The sequence below is a fragment of the Rousettus aegyptiacus genome, unplaced genomic scaffold (genome assembly GCF_014176215.1).
Source record: "Rousettus aegyptiacus isolate mRouAeg1 unplaced genomic scaffold, mRouAeg1.p scaffold_m13_p_2, whole genome shotgun sequence".
Classification (NCBI taxonomy): Eukaryota; Metazoa; Chordata; class Mammalia; order Chiroptera; family Pteropodidae; genus Rousettus; species Rousettus aegyptiacus.
This window is the reverse complement of record NW_023416295.1, coordinates 69,019,537-69,039,589: the sequence shown is the minus strand read 5'-3', so window position 1 is coordinate 69,039,589 and position 20,053 is coordinate 69,019,537. Positions and strand designations below refer to the sequence as shown.

Below are 20,053 nucleotides of genomic sequence, written 5' to 3'. Positions count from 1 at the left end.
AAAAAAAAAAAAAAAAAAAGCAATGGTGTGGATAATGTCATTCAGGAGTACATTCCTAAGGGAGAAGAATTGTGACTTATGAGAGAATGCTGATGAACACCTCATTTACAAGATGAGTGAAGGGAGAAGAGCCCACAGAGAACTTAGGAGCATTAGGAGCAGTTTCTTCTAGAGATGCCATATTCTTTCTTGCCTCTGAGTTATTGTACAAGTTGTTCTTGTCACCTGTGTTACTCTTTTCCCTCTCCGTTTCTTTCACTAAACCCCATCTGTCCTTGTAAGAAACTTCTTTAACATTATTCCTTGAGGGCTCCAATCTACCCTCAGAGAAACTTTGGTTTGTTTCCTAAAAATTAGTATGTATGTCCCATCTTGGATCATGATTAATTATTGTTTTCCCATGTTGGTCTTATATGTCACAGCAGATTAAAATCTTCTTATGATCAAGGGTCACTGATACTATTTTGGGGAAGACTTCACAGCTCCTAGAATTAGAATCTAGGAGGTGTTCACTAACATCTAAAGATCAATGCTTGTTGAATGGCTCCGTAGTGTTGTGTGTGATGAATAGTGATCTATATGTCCCAATATACACAAAGTAGACCTATTGTCCTGCTAAAATTATGAAGAGTGTCCTTTAACCTTCAAAATTCTCATAGTATAGGCAATAAATTATATAATCACCTTACTGATAATGGAATATACATATACATATTATATGTATAGATATATATTACATATATATTTATATATATCCATAAATAATATATACTAAAGTCTAGCATTTTTAAATAGTACTATGTCTAACACAAATATCATGGGTGTGAGTGAGTAAGGAGTGTTAAGGTTTTTTCACACATTTAGCATGGAGTAATGTTTGTGTCATGCCAGATGTCATACGTCTCCATTATTAGATAGATGTGGCCTGCTTCTCAATTGATAGATGTCATTGTTTATTATATAATCACAAGTGATTTATATTTTTCAAGTACCATTAAATCATATACATACTATTTTTGTATATATTACATCACTAAATTATAATTTTAGAAATGCCAAATACTTTTCATGTTTGTTTAAATACAACCCTTTTGAATAAACAGGGATTTTCTCAAATGAGCAGAATTGCCTCTTTTTTTTTCAATTTATTTATGCCTATAATTCATGGGAAAAGAGAAATTTCTACTTATTCATGAACTTCTAAATACACATATGCTTAGTCTGTCATCCTTAATGAATGGGACACTGTTTTATAGAGGGCAGAATCTAGCTCATCATACCATTGGTGAAATATGATTTTAAAATTTTCAGAAACCAAAAGTAAGATTTTATTGTAGTATTAATTGTACTTATTGAATTATGAAGTTTGGATTCCAGACAATAAAAATTCACTAACTGATCCCCAAATCCTCAGCTAATGTTTGTTATTCTTCTCAGACCACATATTGAGACATCAGAGAAGGAAATAGTTACCACTCTTTCTTGCAATCTACACATTCTCCAAGGGTAATTCTCAGTTCCCTCATTTTCCAGGTCAAAGTGTATTAATCCTGTGAGAATAGTTTATCTGTGTCCTAGCTAATCTGTGTTTACTAGAACAGCACAGAGGCACTCTGTTTATGTCTGACAAAGTAGTTATAAATCACACTTCTTCAGATCATAACTACACATTTATCTTTAGCATATATCACTAACTGAGTCATTTTGATGTAAATATTGCACCTCTTAAATATAATGATGATAATAGAGGCTGTGAATCCACAGATTTGTTCAAGTGCTCCCTTTCAATAACTGAAAATATTTAAATCACAGAAGTTTTAACATCCTATGGGGAGTGGCAGACAGACGTGTCAATAGAGTGAGACCTACAAAAGTTGCAACTGTTTTGTCTGGGTAATGAATAAGACAGACTCACTAGCTTCTGCAAGGGAATTATGGTACTTTTTCTAAGTTGATAGGTTTTGGTTATGCTGTAACCAGCAGCCCAGAAGTGACTAATCGGAGGCAGTCCTCAGCTCTTCATTCATCCCAGTTTTGTCATCCCATAGAAACAGCTATTTAGCAAAGGGTTGTAAACAACACAAGGTAGACAATAGTCTGCAGGTTTCTTCATTTAGTCCAAAAACCTGTGGGAATCATCAGCTTTCTGAGACTGCTAAAGAGACTATCTCTGGATAAGGGGTCGCTGAGATTATGGAGAATCTACATTGTAGTGGTGTTACCATCTCTTACCTTTGGGCGTCTTTGTTGGAAACTTTCGGTTGGCTGTGATTTTCCTTGAAGATTAAAGCACAGGTTTTTATATGTATCTTCTATTCTCCAAATGTAAAAAATATAAAATACACCTACATTCACTCCTAACTGGCAGTATTGTAATTTAGCAGATTTCTGTTTTTCACTGAAACCTGGAGTTGAATTTTCTTGAGCCGGAAGGCATTCAAGCTGCTGTTTTTCACTCAGCTATATTTCTCTATAAGCATCTAATTGTTTCAAAAAGTGATGTACAGTATGCAAAAACCTGAATCTAATGCAAATAAGCCTGTACAGCACTAAAGTTAACAGGTGTTCTCATTAATGTAAGTAGACATGGAACAATTCTTGAATGTTTTATAAACACTCATAATCATGGCCAAATATGTTACAATAGCATAGAGATACATACTTCAACATCTTTTATTCTTGTTGTGCAGTCTCAGAACTCATTAATAGAAGACATGTGTGAGTACTAAACTCATGGCAACAATACCTGTTTCTGCTTAAGTTACTGCATCTTAAATTAGCTAATACTTCTAAATAAAATTATTGGTAACATATAGCTACTGACACCCATCCTTCTTCAGTTTGCTTGTTTATTAATGTTAACAGTGCTTTAGTGAAAAAGAGGGTTACAATGTTGATGGACCAGCAATGAGCACCTCTGCATTATGAAGCTTCTTCAAAGACTTGATGCATTAACCTAAGGATTAACTCTTGAAAATATTAAATTTGTGTCCAATTTCCCATATTATCAACTCTAAATTAGAAGGGTCCATACATAAGGTAAGACTCTTGGTTGATCCCTGCAAAATACGTGGTGGCTTTGGAATATAATCAAGAACATTCTTTGTTAGCTCTGTACATTAAAACACAGACCCACTCAATTGTCAGAAGTCTGGTACTTACTGACTGATGGGAAAATATAGTCGCAGATTGCTGCTCTCAATCTTTAAAATGGATTGCCTACTCAGCTCTGATAAAAGTATTATCAGTAGTTGTCAACATAAACTGCTTACATTGCCTGAAAAAAAAAAAACACACAATGGTACTATAACTTTCAAAATTATATTTCAATGGAGGATGTGTTAAATAAATTATGGTATATCAAACAATAGGCTATAATGCATTTACTGAAATGTATAAAGAAAATAAGGTTTATTTACTATTTACTAGTATCCCTTAGATGTGGGTTGAACAACCACTCAGTGGGTAGACAATTGCCCTTGGCTTCAGAGTGATTATAGTGTAGTGGGAGGAACAGAGAAATCAACAGGGCATTGCCATATAGACCACTATGTCCTAAGATGAAGTAGAGCAGGATATAATAGGAGCACTTAGTAGGGACATCTGTTTTTAAGAATTCTTTTCTGTAAAGGTGACATCTAAATTGATTTGAATAATTTGATAGAGAAAGTCAGAGAGTTCTGGACAATGGAAACAACTTGCTCTATGGGAAGATGTAAAAATTAGTATGGAATAGCTGGGCAACAAAAAGAATTCAACATGACTGAATCAGAGAGATGCAGAGGGAAATTTGGGGCAGGGTCTGCAGAGCAGGTAGGTGGCAGAGAACACAGGGTCTCAGGATCTGGAAGCCCAAATTTAAAGAATTTGCATTACAGTGTAACAGCTATGGGGAATCTCAGAATTATATCAAACAGAGAAATGGGATGTTCAGATCTAAATTTTAGAGAAGAGAAAACATAAATAAGATAGTGAGGGAACTAAAAGATATTGTTATTAAATCCATGTGGGAGATGATGGTAGTACAGATAGTTAAATGAATTTTAAAATGTTTATAACAGTACACATTATCATTAGAATTTAAACACATATGTAATGTTTTTCCATTGGTGGAAAAAATATAGAAAGACAGACAACAGTTCAGTATATCTTGGGGAAAGGGAAATTTTATGTTTATGTTATACTTTTGTATTTGTTAAAAATTTTAAATTGCACATTAATTAATGATATAAATAATTAAACTCATTCTACTTTGAAAATAGCATGAGAAGCAGATTCTCAAATACCATCTGACTAGATGAGTAATATTGCACAGTGAACATAGCTCAGGCTAGAAGCTGATCTGTGTTTGGCAGGGACTGATTGAGTGGTGGTTACCAGTGAACACAAGTCTTAGTGTAATTAGTTTATCTAGATGCAACTACTCCCCCCAAGTTTAACATTAACGTTAACAGCAATAAAACTCTAAGCTGATATCTTTATATGCCAACTGCTTTGATTAGTCACTTTTTCAGTCGTTTTTCATATGAGCACCACAGGCAAAAGTTTTGGTGTAGCTGACTACAAAACTGTGGAAACTGCTAAACTATCTACTAATTACTTGGATAGTATTCTTTCATGAATATTGAGAAGACTGTTTCTCAGTGCTTAAAATATTTTACTGCAGATAAAAGAATGAACACAAGTTTTTGTTTATTTGAAATGAATTTTGGGTTGGGTATTTTGTTAATAAATAGAAAAATAGAGTAGGCAAATGATATGGAGTGTGAATGTTCACTACAGGGCCATTTTTGTTATGCAGAACAAATCTGTGTTGTAAGAATGCATGGACCAAATCATCTGGGTGTCAAAGGTACAGCTCAATTTCAATTAAAAAGCACTGTTTCTTCAAAGGTTGGCCTTAAACCTTAGATTTTGGAATGCACTTGAAATCTGTCATACATGTAGTTCAACACTTGTTTACTTTCCATTAAATAAGAAATTGCTTACATGGGCAGGTTATTTTGATATGATGACACCACTGAGGGTTTCAATAAATGTACAGGAAAATCAATCAACCCCAAACACATTGAAAACATATCCAATAAACATCTGGAAACTAATGAACGCACATTTGTTAACACAGGGGGAGTTGTGGAAATGCAGGATCCATTTTTGTTTAGGCTTATTTAGTAGCATGTGGATTTAAGAACATTTCACAGAGTCAGAAGAAACAGGGTAATTATAACATAAGGTTCAGCATCTTTAAATATGTAGAACATTTTCCATTGCTTAAAACAAATATTCCCTAAGAAAGTATAAAACATTTTTCTGACTCACAAAGTTTTTGCAGTCTATCATTTAAATTACTTAAATAAAGGGAGCTTTACTGCTCCCCAAAGCTGAGAATATAACACCCTCCATGCATATTAGCTTGATCTTCTTGACAGACCAGAAAAGTGTTTGTGTGTGCCAATTAAAACAAAAATGGATCCCTAGTGGCTTGTTCCTCACACAACTTCTGAAGACTGCTATCATTGTTTGCTAGGGTAACCCTGGATAAGGCTGCTAGCCAAAGTAAACAAACTTTTCAAAACTTTCATGACAGATGGGGGTTACAAATGCATTTTAATAAGAGAGTTGCCAAAGCAACTTTTTTTTTTTTTTATAATCAGCATATATTTACTTAACATCTAGCAACATTGGGAACACAAGGCAGATACTTTCTCACAAAATGTTTTAACAAGTAATATTTTTAGAAAGACAAATTGAAGACCTTTTACTTCTAACTGATATTTTACCCTTAGTTTTATGTTAACTTTACTTGACATGTTAAGAAAAATGTTAAGAGTTACTCAGACCCGACTGTAATTTGAGACAGACATGCAGTTTGATAATGTAATTTCTTTGGTGGTCATAAACACCTTTGAGACCAAATATTTTAACTATTAGTATAACTATGACAACCTTCATTTGATCAGCAATATCAAATGAGAGTGTGATGTATGGTGAGAAAAATGTGAATCTCAGAGTTTTTATTTTTAAATCATTATTGTTTCAATGTTAGGTCTTTATATCTCACACTGGTGTAGCCAAAATATGTATCTATAATTTTTGCTTTTAGAATTCAATTAAGATAAGGCCAAAATTAATATCAGCAATAATTTATATTCACTTTAAATGAATTTAGTATGTTTTGACATAACTTTTTATATATACTTAATTCAAAATAATGACTTCGTTATGAAGTCCAAAGTATCTCCAAAAATAATAGTAATTACATTCCATTCCTTTTAAATGGGTAATCTACTTACCTGCATGATGACTGTAGCTACATTATTTAACATTTTTTATGTCTCTTTGGATGTTCGGCATTTTTTTTTACACATTTTCTATATATTATTTCAGCTTCATTAATATGGAATAAACTTTCCTTAGGTTCATAGTCAGAGATTGATCCTAAGTGAAATGTGAAAAATATTTAGTTCAAACTTGGGATTGTTTGCTGTCATTTAGGCTCTGAAGGAGTTTTTTGAATGCCTCAATTCTATTTTAGATATATTTTTTCATAGCAGCATACTGATTATTTTTGAGAAAAAAAAATCTGAATAAGGATGTTGGCGATCTTTTAAAAGTGTGGTATTTTTAGCATAACAGTGAAGAAATGCAACTTTTGTCTAAGGTTTATATTCCAAATTTTACAACCAAAACCAGAATCATCATTGTTCTTTCCCCATATGCACAGAGTCCTTGACTGTACACAACTGTTTGCTAAGGACTAGTGAACTAGAAATCAAGATCTTTGTAATCTCTTAATTCTATCATTTAAAATGATGTCAGTTTGATAGAATGGCATTCTCATTTTCTTCATTTGCTTCATTTTCTTCATTTGTAAAATTACTTTATGATAGTGGAGGGAAGCTGCACTTGAAGAATGTTTATTATGTGCTTTGAGATCATTAAAGCTGATATCACTTTGCATACCAAGTGGTTGTATTCATATCCTTAATATACTAAAGTTCTGATACAATCAACCTTTAACAAATAACCTATCATGACCAACAGTTTACGCATAATTCCATGATGTAAATGTGTCTGCTGTAATTACTCCCTCCTCTGAAATCTTGACATGAGTATTGTCTGTGCCATTCACATTGGGACTTAGTATAAGCAATTTTCTATTGTTATTTATTTTATATGCATATGTCCTATTTATCCAAACAGATCGTGAGCTCCTGAGGGTGGGGGTTGTGTACCCCTAAATTCTATGCGCCTTGCACTTAATGGATGTTTAATTAGTTATTGTTGATGATCTGGGTGATGTTTGGTCAGAAACAAATCCTCTCATTTTCCTGAACAAAGAATTATTTGTGGGATTGATTCTATAATAGTAAGAGTGCTGCTATAAAAGAAGGAACACATGTCACTCATTATCTCTTGTGTCTTTGATAGTCTCTCAATATACATTTGAGGTCAACTGAAATAGAAGTAGCCAATAATATTTAAACACCAAATATATTTTATTGGTGAGATCTTTATCTATAGCATAAAGTTGTCCAATGATCATTATCAGATTTATTTTAGTATTATTTATGAAAGATTTACTATTATTTTTGAAAGATTAACTAAAATGTCTACAGTGTTTGTGAAGCTATGACTAGGTTTAATTTGCTTTCTCATTCTTTATGTTTTCCAAATTCTCCACAATAAATTGCAATCAGAAAAAATATTGTAGTTTTAAAACTTTTTGCTTCTATTCTAGAAAACCAAATTATGGAAAATTTTAATAGTATAGATGCCATTCTACATATTAATTTCTCATTTAATTTAAAATCTAACATGGAAAAGACTAACTGCCAGAATTCACATTGACAAGGGTGATATTTAATTGAAAATATTGAAAAGGGCAATACTTAAATAAACATAAATGCTACTTATTAAAACTCATTTAAAATACTTTATTAAAATAGCTTAAAATAGTTTAAAATAATACTGCATTTGTTAAATAACATCTAAAAAACAAATTTCTTCTCACCTCTTATCAGCAAAGTTTGGAATTTGATATACCTGTCTCCATCTTCAGAGGAACTATAACAAGGATAAGACTTAGGTTCTTAGCCCAAGAGAAGGCTATTGTTGAATTAACAGCAAAAAGATTTAAGGAATGTGTTTGTTCTGTATTTTCCCAGTGGATATGTGTATACAATTTTCTAGGCATACATTTGTTACCAGCAAGAATTTAAACTGATCCTTATTTTACTGTGAAAATGTTTGGGGCAAATTTTCCTAGACAGATAAATAAAGATATCTACTATTGAGAACACTAGCACATTTTATTAAGACTACTTTGGTGCCAGGATAGACCCCCTTCCAAGCAAGACGTGGTGGAGAAAAGGGATTTCAAGAGACATTTGTCTAAAAGGAGGCTCGAAAGCAAAATGGAGGCCAGCAGATCTTACCTAAACTCATCATACTTTCTATCAGTTTTTTCTCTGTCCACTTTGCCCTAGCATCTGTCACTTAAATAGAACATAATATAGAAAGAATACGTTAGTATAGCTTAATATCAAATCTTTCATGTCTATTATTAGTTCTACATCACTTTAGATTGTCATCAGGAGTTGTTCAATCAAAAGATTTAGAGTAAACGTTCTTTACTGATGTCTTTTCTTTCCCCCAAGGGTGTTGAAAATTCGATTGTTCAAAGTGTAAATATGATTGAGAAAACCATTTATCAGAAAACCTAAAGAGGCAATGCAAAAAAGTGGATAGAGAACCTGAATTAAATGGGCTTTACCAGTCAAAGGCTTCGAAACTGCTTTCCTGTGAGTGACTGGAATGGAGCAGAACAAAGTCAATTACCGACTGTAATTAAGAAGTAGATGCATTTAAACTGTAGAGAGCAGTAGCAGACTTCTCCAGACTGCCTAGTAACTCAAAAGATTAGTGGGAAGACAGAGGGAAGGATGTGAACTGTATCTCTCTGATAGTATGTTTTTGAATGAATTGCATTCATATAGTTCTCTGATCCAATTTCTCAAAATGAATTTATAAATCACTGATTACATACGATTAATGCAGTAAAGTATTTATTTGGACAAATAAACTTTTAAAATACACCGCTTTTGATTGTGTGCGCAGTAAAAGATCATCTTTGCATAGCATGCACCAAAAATGCAAATGCACTGCTGAAGTACTTATATTTTATCACTGTTTGAACTTACTAGACTGAGAAAAGAACTATGTTGGCTCTTTCTTAAACCCTCAGAATACAGTAAATCTAATTATGTGTTTTTCTTGTACTTTGAAAATGTTCCTTTTTCATAATTTTAATAATGGTTTATTTATAATGGCAAGGAAATAGACTGTAGATTGTGTTTGGGCTAATTCATTTTTCTTTGTGTATGTTAACAAATTGTGAAGTTATACAATACATTCATAATCAAAATATTTACATTTAGATTAGGATGAAGGTAGAGGTCAAGGACGTTACTAGTTTTCTTGGGTTAGTTAGAAGTGACCTTATATTTTTAGATATTACTATTTCTGTGGCAACACTTTATAAAGTAAATATTTGGAACTTTATGTAAGTAAAGAACATTGCAAGCATTTTCAGATAATTAGGCAAACATCAGCTTAACTGTCTTTTACTGGAAACATAAAACAAAAGACTGGAGGCTATTTTGAGTCATCTCAAATTTTAGATACAATTTTACTTAAGAACAGAGTGAAAAAAAAAAAGAATAGAGTGATTGACCCTGGTAATCTGTCAAATTCTAGTGTGGGTAATTAATTTGCTCTTATTTTCTAATCTTTTATTTCTCATAATTGCATATACTTTGGATAGTTCCTCTCCTTACATCTGTGAAAAGTTGGAATTCATCTCACTCAAGAATGGTTGCATTATAGTACTGAGTGATGTTGTATTTCTATATAGTTTTTCTGAAAATAAATGACAAATGAATATTTATGTATGTCTAACAAAGATTTCTTTAAAACTCCAAAATCATTGTTATTAAATGTTGCCATAGAATTATTGAAACCTTCAGAGTGAGCTATTCTGGGTAATAATTGTCACTTTAATGGTAGAATTATGGAGACATCTGAAGCATGATTTGTGATTCCCTGAACCTGTGCCACATTTCAGTGTTCACCTCCTATTTAGAGCAAGTAAGGCTGAGAAGAGGTGACTAGCTTCTGATTGAGTACATTGAAATGTCAGTCCTCTAAACCTCTGAAGCCTTGGTTGATCTGTGACAGCAGTCAGGAAATGTTCATCTTCCTGTTGAAACAAAAAGTCAATAATACAAAGGAAAAATCTTCACAGTTCAGAGTGATGGCCTAATGCAAAAAGCGTGTCCGCACCCATTCTAATCAAATTCTTCTCTAAGTGGCCCTTTATGTGTGAAATTAAGAGCATTGCTCTGTTTCTATAGGCTTGCACCCCTGTTGTAATTCTGGGGAAAAATAGATTCACTGCAATGAAAAAATGTATAGTTACATGCTAAATATTGCCAACTACTTAATAGCTCTGAAAGTCTGGAATGTTCGTTTGATAAATACTATCCATGAGATGTTCAAATATGTAAATAAACTTCCATACTAATATATTCCCTTTGTGGGGAAACTGCTCCTTTATTACTTTCCTATAGATCCTTATGATAGGGAAGTAGAAATAGCCAAATGTTATTCATTTCATTGACCTTTTAGAAAAGTCTGCATTAGTCTCTTTGGTAAATAATCTGTTTTAGAGCCCTCCATAAAAGGAAATCAAATATAGAGATACTATTAGATTTGAAAAAGACAAACAGGAAAGAGCCAAAAGTGCAGAATGAATTCTGACACACCCGAGTGCATTTTTCTGAGGTTCTGACTTAAGTGGATACTGTCTGCATTATTCTGAACTTCCTGGCTTGCTTCTCCTTGAGCTGGAGTAATTCAGCTTTAGTACTACTTTGAGTTAATCATTCTATTATTAAAACAATAATGTATTAGTTATGAAATGAAAAAACAGTTTATAGCGAGCAGTTCAAAATGATCCTAGTCTCTCAGTTCCCAGAAAGACAATTACTGGAATACGAGAAAATATTTCAGTGTATTAAAGTGTGTTTTTTCAAAGGATATATATTTTTTAAATGTAAGGATCTATTTGATTTGGGTTGCTTACCTGTTAATTTTTCTTTTTTTAGATCACAACAGTATCAGGAAATGAGTTCCTTCTACAGTCAGATATTGACTTCATCATATTGGATTGGTTCCACGCTATCAAAAATGCAATTGACAGATTGGTATGTATTTGTTTTGGCTGTTACCTTTATTAATTAAAATGTAGTCACTTAAATCTTATTGTTTAGGCATATAACACACATTTAAATGGATCTTATGGACTGAGAAATAGTAAGTCATTTTAAGCTTAACCAGAGTCCACTAAAAACATTTCACCAGACAGGAATTGTGGAACAAAATGTTATTTGATTTCTCTCTTTTAAAAACAGAGTGCATTCATTTTATTTTTTTATGAAATAACGTGGACATTCATTTACTGGAGGCTGTAAAAATCACACAAGCACTTAATAACTACCGAATTTCCACATTTTCAGTTTATGTAGTCTGTAATACATATTCTTGAAAATAAATATTGATGTATATTTAAGCCTATACTCACTGTTATAATACCAGTAAATAATATTTTTTTGTATTGATTTTCATTGTTTTTCCAGCTAAGCTAGATTGTTCTTCTCATGAAAATTACATATCTAGAACTTCATGAAATTACCCTAAATCGCACATTGAGAGTATGTTAATAAAAGAGCCAAATGATTTAAAAGTACTCATTTCATACTGATTCTAATTCTAGACTAAATATCTAATTTTAGGACATTAATATTTGCAAAATATTGAGGAAAAAATATTTTTGAGAACTTTTAATAAAGTGTACAATAGGAAAATACATCTTCTGTGTGATTTTATTGCTATTTAATTTCAGTCTTTCATTATATCATTTTGGGACTACAACTTTAAAAATAAAATAACAAATTTACTTTTCCCCATCTTCAATATATACTCTTTTCCAGGCATGTGCGAATGCTTGTGTACCCCCAGTCCTCCTTTCCCAGCTCCCCTCCACACACACATTGAGTTTATTGTTATTAAGAGTGCATTCTGGAGTCAAACTGCCTGAGTTTGAATATTGGTTCTATCATTTACTAGCTGTGTGGCCTTAGGCAAATTACTTATCTCTTTTGGCTTTGGTTTTCTTGTCTGGAAAGTAGGAATAGTAACAATAATACCTACTTCGTAGGAATACTGTGATGATTGAGTTAATGAATATGGAGTTCTCAGATTAATATAAAACATATGGTAAGAACCACAGATGATAGATAGATAGATAGATAGATAGATAGATAGATAGAGATATAAAACTATAATTAAATTTGAATATTAAGCTTAGCATAGAAGCCCCATCCCAAAAATAATTATTTTAAACTTCCCTTTAAATCTAACATCAAAACAGATCTCCAAACTATTTTTTAAATTCTTTCTTCTTTGTAAAATTATCAAGCTAATTGTTTGTTATTTCCAGCCAAAGACTCCAAGTAGTCTTCCCAGAAACCTGGAATTGTTCAAAATCAAGAGATCCTCCAGTACTGAGTTGCTAAGTCACTATGACAGTGATATAAAAGAACAGAAACCAGAGCATAGAAAATCTTTAAGTAAGTATTTTTTTTTTTACTTGCTCATTTTAACTCTGTCCAAAGGCAGTGCTTATGACATATAAATGCATTGAAATGAGATTTGAGCCAAACTCATAGTACTCATGGAAGATCTGTAGCCATTTTTTAGCCAGGAATTTATGCACTGGACAGTAATCTGGATGTTTTGCTTGCTTCATTGTCGGTAATGCATAATTGTCCCAAGGTTATGGTCTCCTCTTACACCAAACTTCTGAATCTCTGAGTAATAACCATGATGTTCAGATTGGTGACTGATTTTAATAGCAGGGAATGTCAAGCGCCTCCTGACCTTGGTGTGCTGACTATTTGATTTCCACACATTAAATGCTGTATGAGTGACCATCACAGTTGGCCCAACTTAAACTATCAGGCTATGCAACTTTCCACAATTTCAGACCACCAAAAAGATTTAGAAATATGGAGTATGAATTAAATGTTCTCTAAAGTCACATCTAATTCTAATAGGAAATGAATTTGGAATAAAAAGGACCAGCCTTGCCACTGCTATCATCATCTTGAGTATATCTCTTGACCTTTCCCAACCTGCTTCTTCCTCAACAAAAGAGTGATATTAAAAGGTGTCACACTTACCTCATAGAGTTGGTTTGAATTTCAATTTCCTGAAAGAAGAAATAGATATCTTTGGAATCAGAGAAAATCTAATTTCCCAGTCTCAAGAGTTATAGTACCTTTACTGGATTATCTATCTAACTAACACAATTTTTGGAATCACCATTTTTCTGCCATTTTCTTTTGCCAAAAGTTCAATGTAGTTACATATTAGCTTTTTTAATTTAGGGAGAATTCAGTGAGTAGAGAAGGCCTACTAACAGAATATCTACATATTTAGTTGTGTTAAATTGGAGTTTAAAATGATTAGTATTAATGTATTGAACTGCGTGGTGCTTTGCAAAGATATTGTAGAGAGGTAGTAACGTCATTTAAAAAGATTTTACCACATGCTGGTACTGTTTGGAATTGTCTCATTGGAACATTTCCCTTTAATCTCTGGTCATTTTCCACTTTTACTTCGTATAGGATCAAACATAAGGTAAGATTTTAGAATTAGAATTTAATTATGAGTATATCATTAATGTTAATTATGTAACTATTTTGTAGTAGATATAAAGGATGTATGAGCAATGATCAGTAGATCTAGAATCTCAGATATACTTGCTGCTTTGGAGGAGACCATGATATACCTCTAAAGCCTGGAACTCTGGAAAAAATAGAAGTTCATAGAAGTGTGTTTAAGAAACATTGAGGCAAATGGATTGTTTGTTCAATAGTCATGTGAAATATTTTAGGATGATACCGGGGAAAAATTTGCTACAGAGAGAATATCAACTACTCCTCTTTAGAATTTATTTTTAGTTGAGAAAGACAATTATTTATTTATTTGGGGCTTAAAGTCAATCCTGTCTAAAGACAAGGGAAAAGACATTTATGACTGACTCTTCATTTCAAAATGTACTTAAATGTATAATAATCTCATATTCACCATTTCCTTTGCAGTTAAAAAATAATGATAGCTAGTAAATATTGGGCATTTAATGTTTACTAGGCATTGTTCTAAGAGACTGTCTTATAACAACTTACTTAATAATCCCGCTAACCCAAAGAGGTAGGTACTATTTTAACCCTGTTTTGTAGATGAAGCACAGAGAATTAAGGCAACTTATATAAACACGAGTTATGGAGACAAGTTTCAAAGTCAAGCAATCTGATGTTAGAGGCTGTGTTTTTAACTATTACACTATGAAGAGAACAAATAAAAGGTAAACTTAGTTTATCAGCCTTGGACTTGGAAGGAAACACTGTATTAAAATGGGATCCATAGAAATCAGTAAACTTAAATAGGGACCCAAAAACATATTAGCAAAATAATTAAAACCAGATATTTTCTTTGGACTTTGATTTCACTATTAAAACAAAGGGGTCATTTAATCTTTAATGCTAGTCCTAATTTTAGAAAATGCTTCTTTTCTGTGTTTTAATGGATATTTATAGTTACAAGTCTTTGTTAGGGCTAGCATATTTTTTGCTACGTAGGGTAAGTTAATATCCACCTATTACTTTAAATTAAGTTTACTCAGTATAAATTCTGAGTTGGAATATAAATTCTGAATAAACTTAATTCAAAGTAATAGATATATTCATTTTCATTTGAGAAGCATAATGATTTACCCACCCACACAGTATCAAATTAGACTATGCATTTGAAATAGTGATTGGCACATTTTACATTGATGTTTTTTAAAATATTTTTTTTCAAGTAGGAAATATGCTGTGTGAAACTCCTCTGATCTCAGTCCTAGATTTGAACACCCAAACTTAGGTTTTTAAAACATGCATTCAGTTTTATGTTACCCTCTTGAGATTAAATAATTATGTAGAATTAGAGATTCACAGTTTCTCCTTCCTTATTAGTAGTCTAAGCACAAACTTTATTGTCAGTTTGCTGCCTTTGGCTTCCTGTGCCCTTGATGTTCCCACGAGTTTTGTCGCCAAGATTGTAGACAGATAAAGCCAGAATTACTTTTTTAAAAGCATGTGAACATCATTAGCAGCTAACAGGTGGTCATTTCATTGTCCAGTTTTTTGTACAACATGGGGGAAAAATGTGCTTTCAGTGAGTAAATTCAGGAAGTTAATGCTTAAATATACTTTTCTTTTTAAAATATGATTCTAACCTGCCAACACTATTAAGTACTAATCAGATATTTTAAGATATCAGTTGAATCTAACAGACAAGAAGCCAGAAAATTCAGTGTAAGGGCCAAATCACTGTGGGAAGTTCAGGACACCAGCATGGGATGAGAGTGGAGAGCAGCTCTCCAGGGACGGCTGTTATGGAAAGTAGAGAGTCAATCGAAGAAAATGCTAACATATTTTTCCAGGGAAAAAGAAGTATCTTCAACCGATGGCAAAGAGGAAGTCTGAAGTATGAGCCTGCATCAGATAACCTTGGAGGGGTTTCATAACTTTTCTGAGCTTCATTTTCTAGATCTATAAAAATGGGCTTAATACTGTCCTTGCAAGATCACGTGAGAATTTGAAATTAGATATGTAAATACTTAGCTCACAGCAGGCACTCAATAAGTAAAAGCTCTTATTATTATCCTCTATGTCCCTAAGCAGATGGCATCAAAATAGGGCATGAGCCAAGGGTGGTGTCTGATGGAAGACGGGAGCAGGACGTATATACTTGACATCCTCTCCCTGAGTGTAGAGAAGATAGGGGAAAGGAGCCAAGATCGGATAAGGGAGCCATAGCTGCAAATATGAGCAGCTGGTCTTTCCCCTGGCGACTACCCAGGTGAAAATGGCAGCCAGGGCATTCTTTGGAGCAGCACACCAGAAAATAGTAGAAGGGAGCCAAGAGATACTCTTGATTCTTTTATACCCAGGAGAACATGTCATTAAGAAGTTCCAGTTGATGGAAAAGACCCAGCTTCTAGCCAGTTCACTATTCCTTTAGACATAGCTTTAGTTTATTTATTCATTCATGTATTCATTGTTTTTCTTTAACAGATACACCTGAAAGTGCACCACAAAAATTCTTGACTCCACTCATCTGTGCTTTCAGTTTTTTAAAATTATTTTTGTATTTAGGTTATGCTTTAGGAGTAATATATCTCATGTTAATCAATTGCTAAACTATAAAATCCATGAGTGGAGACCTTGGATTACTTTTATATAAAGGCAATATTTTTAGTATTATAAATAAGCATCTGAAAATAAGCATGAGTTATAAGAATAAAAGCAGAAGTCAAGAGAAATAAAAGGAAATGTGTTTCCTTTTATCTGTCATTTGATTAAATTATCATAAAAAAATGTGTTCCGGGTTAAATCCTAAAAGTATTTAGATATGGATTTTCCAATTCCATAGCTGCTTAGTAATGTATATAATAAGAGTGTATGAAGAAGGTTATAGGAATAAAGATAGAAATGGAAAAATTGGATTAAAATAGTTATATAACGTACAAAGTGAAAGTGTTATGAACCTTTAATGGTAATTTTTGTTTAAAAGTTTGCCTTCAAAAAAAAAATGTAATAGAGAAGGCAGTTAGTTTTTGTACCCATCTAAATAATGATAATACTGGCCATCCATGACCATAAGCAGACTCGAAATCCAATTGTAAACTGGTTGCTCAGATCTCAACATATTTTCATAAGGAAATCATGTACAAACCACAAAAGCACACCTGAACCTTATACAATCATTCCCTAGAATGTTATTTCTAGGGAATAGTTCATTCTGTTTTTGTTGCACCCCAGATCTTAGAAGCTAAGACTTCCTTATAACATTGCTTTCCATCTGATTTCTCTTTTCCTTCTCCCCTGCCCTTGCACGAACCCTACAAAGCAATTAGAATTCTCAGAATGGCTCTGACTAGGAGGATCTTAAACTCTGAAAATCTGTGGTGGCAATCAGAAATTGCAGAGCCTCTAAACCAGAGAAATAATGGGGAAAAGAGAGAATGGAGGACTGGAGAGGAAGTTTTTGCAACATGGGTAGAAAATAAATCCTCAGCAAAGGCAGATGTTTTTTGTAAGAAATATCTGTAATGACAGATTAAGTCTGGCATTGTCAACATTTGATGAATCTAGGTGGTGTCTATTTGAATGGTCATGATGCTATTGTTTTCTGTATATTTGGAAAGTTTCACAAACTAAACACAAACTACACACACACACACACACACACACACACACACACACGTTAGGCATTACTCATGTTCATAATTCAATAAAAGAATATATATTTTTTCTATTTGTGATTTTAAAACCTTTAAAGAAAGATCAAATTTTGTGAATATGAAATACATTGACCTCTTTAAATACAAAGCATTGATAACTCATTGTTTTTTCTGTTTTTTCCCCCCGCAAAAGCCAATATATTTTTTACTCGTGACTTCTCTGGTAACTAATTAAGAAAATTTCTAAGATGTTTATTATTATTCAAAATGGATAAGTCATACTAGTTTCTTGGATAAATATGTAATTAACCATTGGTTTAAACACATATTGTGAAGCCTCTTCTGGAGACTCATAGATACATATTTTAAAGTTTCTTCTTAAGTATTTTGTATAAAACAGACTAATCTTGCCAATCCATGAAAATAATAAGATGAATAAACCATCTGCCAAGAAAATAAAGACAATATTAAAGTTGTAGAAATAAATTATATCTAGCTCTGAAGAAACTGAAAAGCTCTAATGTGGAAACAAAAAGTCATAATATTTGTATAGAATATTATGGGTTATTGTGTTGTCAAGAGGACAAAGTTTTCTGATTTGGGTAAGATGGTCAGTCATTTGACTTTTTGTCCTAAAATCAATATTTCTATCCTGACACCAGTTTCATAAAATAGCCACCTGAGAAAAATAAACTATTGCACTAAAGTGTGAAAATAAAAGTAAGTTTGTCTTACTATAGTTATAGACAATATCTAAGGAACAATGAATGTCAATCCTCTTCTTGATTGTTTTCCAATGGTTAAGGGAGTTTTTATTATTATTATTATTATTATTATTATTATTATTATTACTACTTCAAAGTATTCTAGTTGGTGGAAAAAGAATGAAAAGTTTTAAATAAAAATTAATGTTGCTAAAGCTGAATGATTTAAACATTATAAGAAAAAAAACAGTAAAAATTAGATACATACTTGATAATCAGGGATTCGAATTACTTTGTCAAAATAGTATTATTCACAAAGGTTCCAGGGCTTTGCTGAGGCACTGTGTGACTGCAGTGATTGCTCTGAAATGTGTTCCCAAGATAGTTAGCAGCAACCCCAACTTTTCTGGGACCCATAGATTGTAGTTTCTTCAAAACATTCAGTTTTTCATGAATCATATAATAAGAGAAGTTAGTTATAAGCTGAGCAAATAATGTTCTGATTAATCTCTTCTTTCCCATCTAAGGGGATGATCTTGCCTTCTGACCTGTGGGTGTCCATTGTCATGTATCTTGTAGCATCAGCTACTCTGAAAGTCTATCTAACCCTATCAGCACTCAAACACTAGATCACCCCATCTCCTCCTGACCCTAGCAGTAACTCCGTGACTATATTTCCCCTTAGATGAACTGCATTTAATCAATTTCTGATTTCATTAGGTCAAATGGCATCTTTCTTCCAATAACAGGCCAACTACAGAGGGCTTTTTGCTCTATTTCTCAAGCAATAATTCCTTAACATTAATACACTACTGCAATGATAAACAATAGGGAAAAAAATGCTCTTTGGTCTCCTCTGAAAGTTTCCTTCTGGTTATTCCATGACCCTAGAACAGGCATATACTAACCTTTCTTTGTAAAGTTAAGCATATAATATTTGTTCACTCTTGTCATATCAAGTTTAAAGTATTTTAGCTAAACATTAGATTTCAGGCATTCTTACGGTGAATCTCTTTGCAGAGAAAAACATCCTTTTGAGTACAAGTGATCACCTCTTTCTGTATATGAGATTTATTTGGTGTACTCCTTTTTGTTTCTGGAGCGTAGGAATAATGCTGCTGTTCTTGAAAATCATAAAAGAAAGTAATTTGCTTCTGCTGCATTTATTTGAGTATCTCACATAAGCCTAATGGTATACTTAGGAAAAAATATATTATGAAGATATATAATCTATGAGATTTTCTTGGAGTATTATTTCTTAATACTCATAGTAAAGCTCACATCAATTTAAGGAGAATGAGGTATTTCTTCTACCCCAGAGTATGAGAGATATTAACTCAGTCTGTCAATTCATCTTTCTTTGATTATTTAAATAGACCTGAAGCAAAATACTTCTGCTACCCAATTTCCCTAATGTAAATAAATATAACCTTTTATATACACAATTAATTGGTCTAGAAAAATAGAAGCAAATTAGGAGATGCAATGGCCAAATAGAAAATGTAGGACTGGGATAATGCCATCCAAGATGGTGTCCTATTCAAACTGTCCTTTGAATAACAATTTCTAATCAAATTACTGTATTGGAATGGCTCAAGTTCAAGTTCCTCAGTAGAATGCTCTTATGACCTGTATCTCCTTCTTCAATTTTTCCCCACCACTCCCTGACTCATGATTTATGTTCCAAAGAAATAGTTTCTATAATTTCTGATGCACATTACTCTATGCTAACTTTTACCTTAAAGTCAAGACCTTCTCTTAGCTAAATTAACATTCTGTAAGACTCAGCTCAGGCCACACCTTCTCCAGAAAACCTTCCCAGAACTCTGTGGTAAGTTAGGTGATCCTCCTTAGTTTTCCTGTCATGTTCAGTGTATACCTTTATCATGTCAATTGCTAAAATGTGTTATAGCAAGCTAATTACAGCTGGTTC

The 20,053-nt window shown here is 32.8% G+C and overlaps 1 protein-coding gene across 1 annotated transcript in view; it reads left to right on the top strand.

Moving 5' to 3' along the window:
* Nucleotides 1-20,053, top strand: part of ARHGAP15 (Rho GTPase activating protein 15) — a 584,899-nt gene that overhangs the window by 284,244 nt on the left and 280,602 nt on the right. The window contains exons 7-8 of the mRNA XM_016136367.2: nucleotides 11,169-11,267; nucleotides 12,563-12,692. Coding sequence (XP_015991853.1) covers nucleotides 11,169-11,267; nucleotides 12,563-12,692 — 229 coding nt within the window. The remainder of the gene's footprint in view (nucleotides 1-11,168; nucleotides 11,268-12,562; nucleotides 12,693-20,053) is intronic.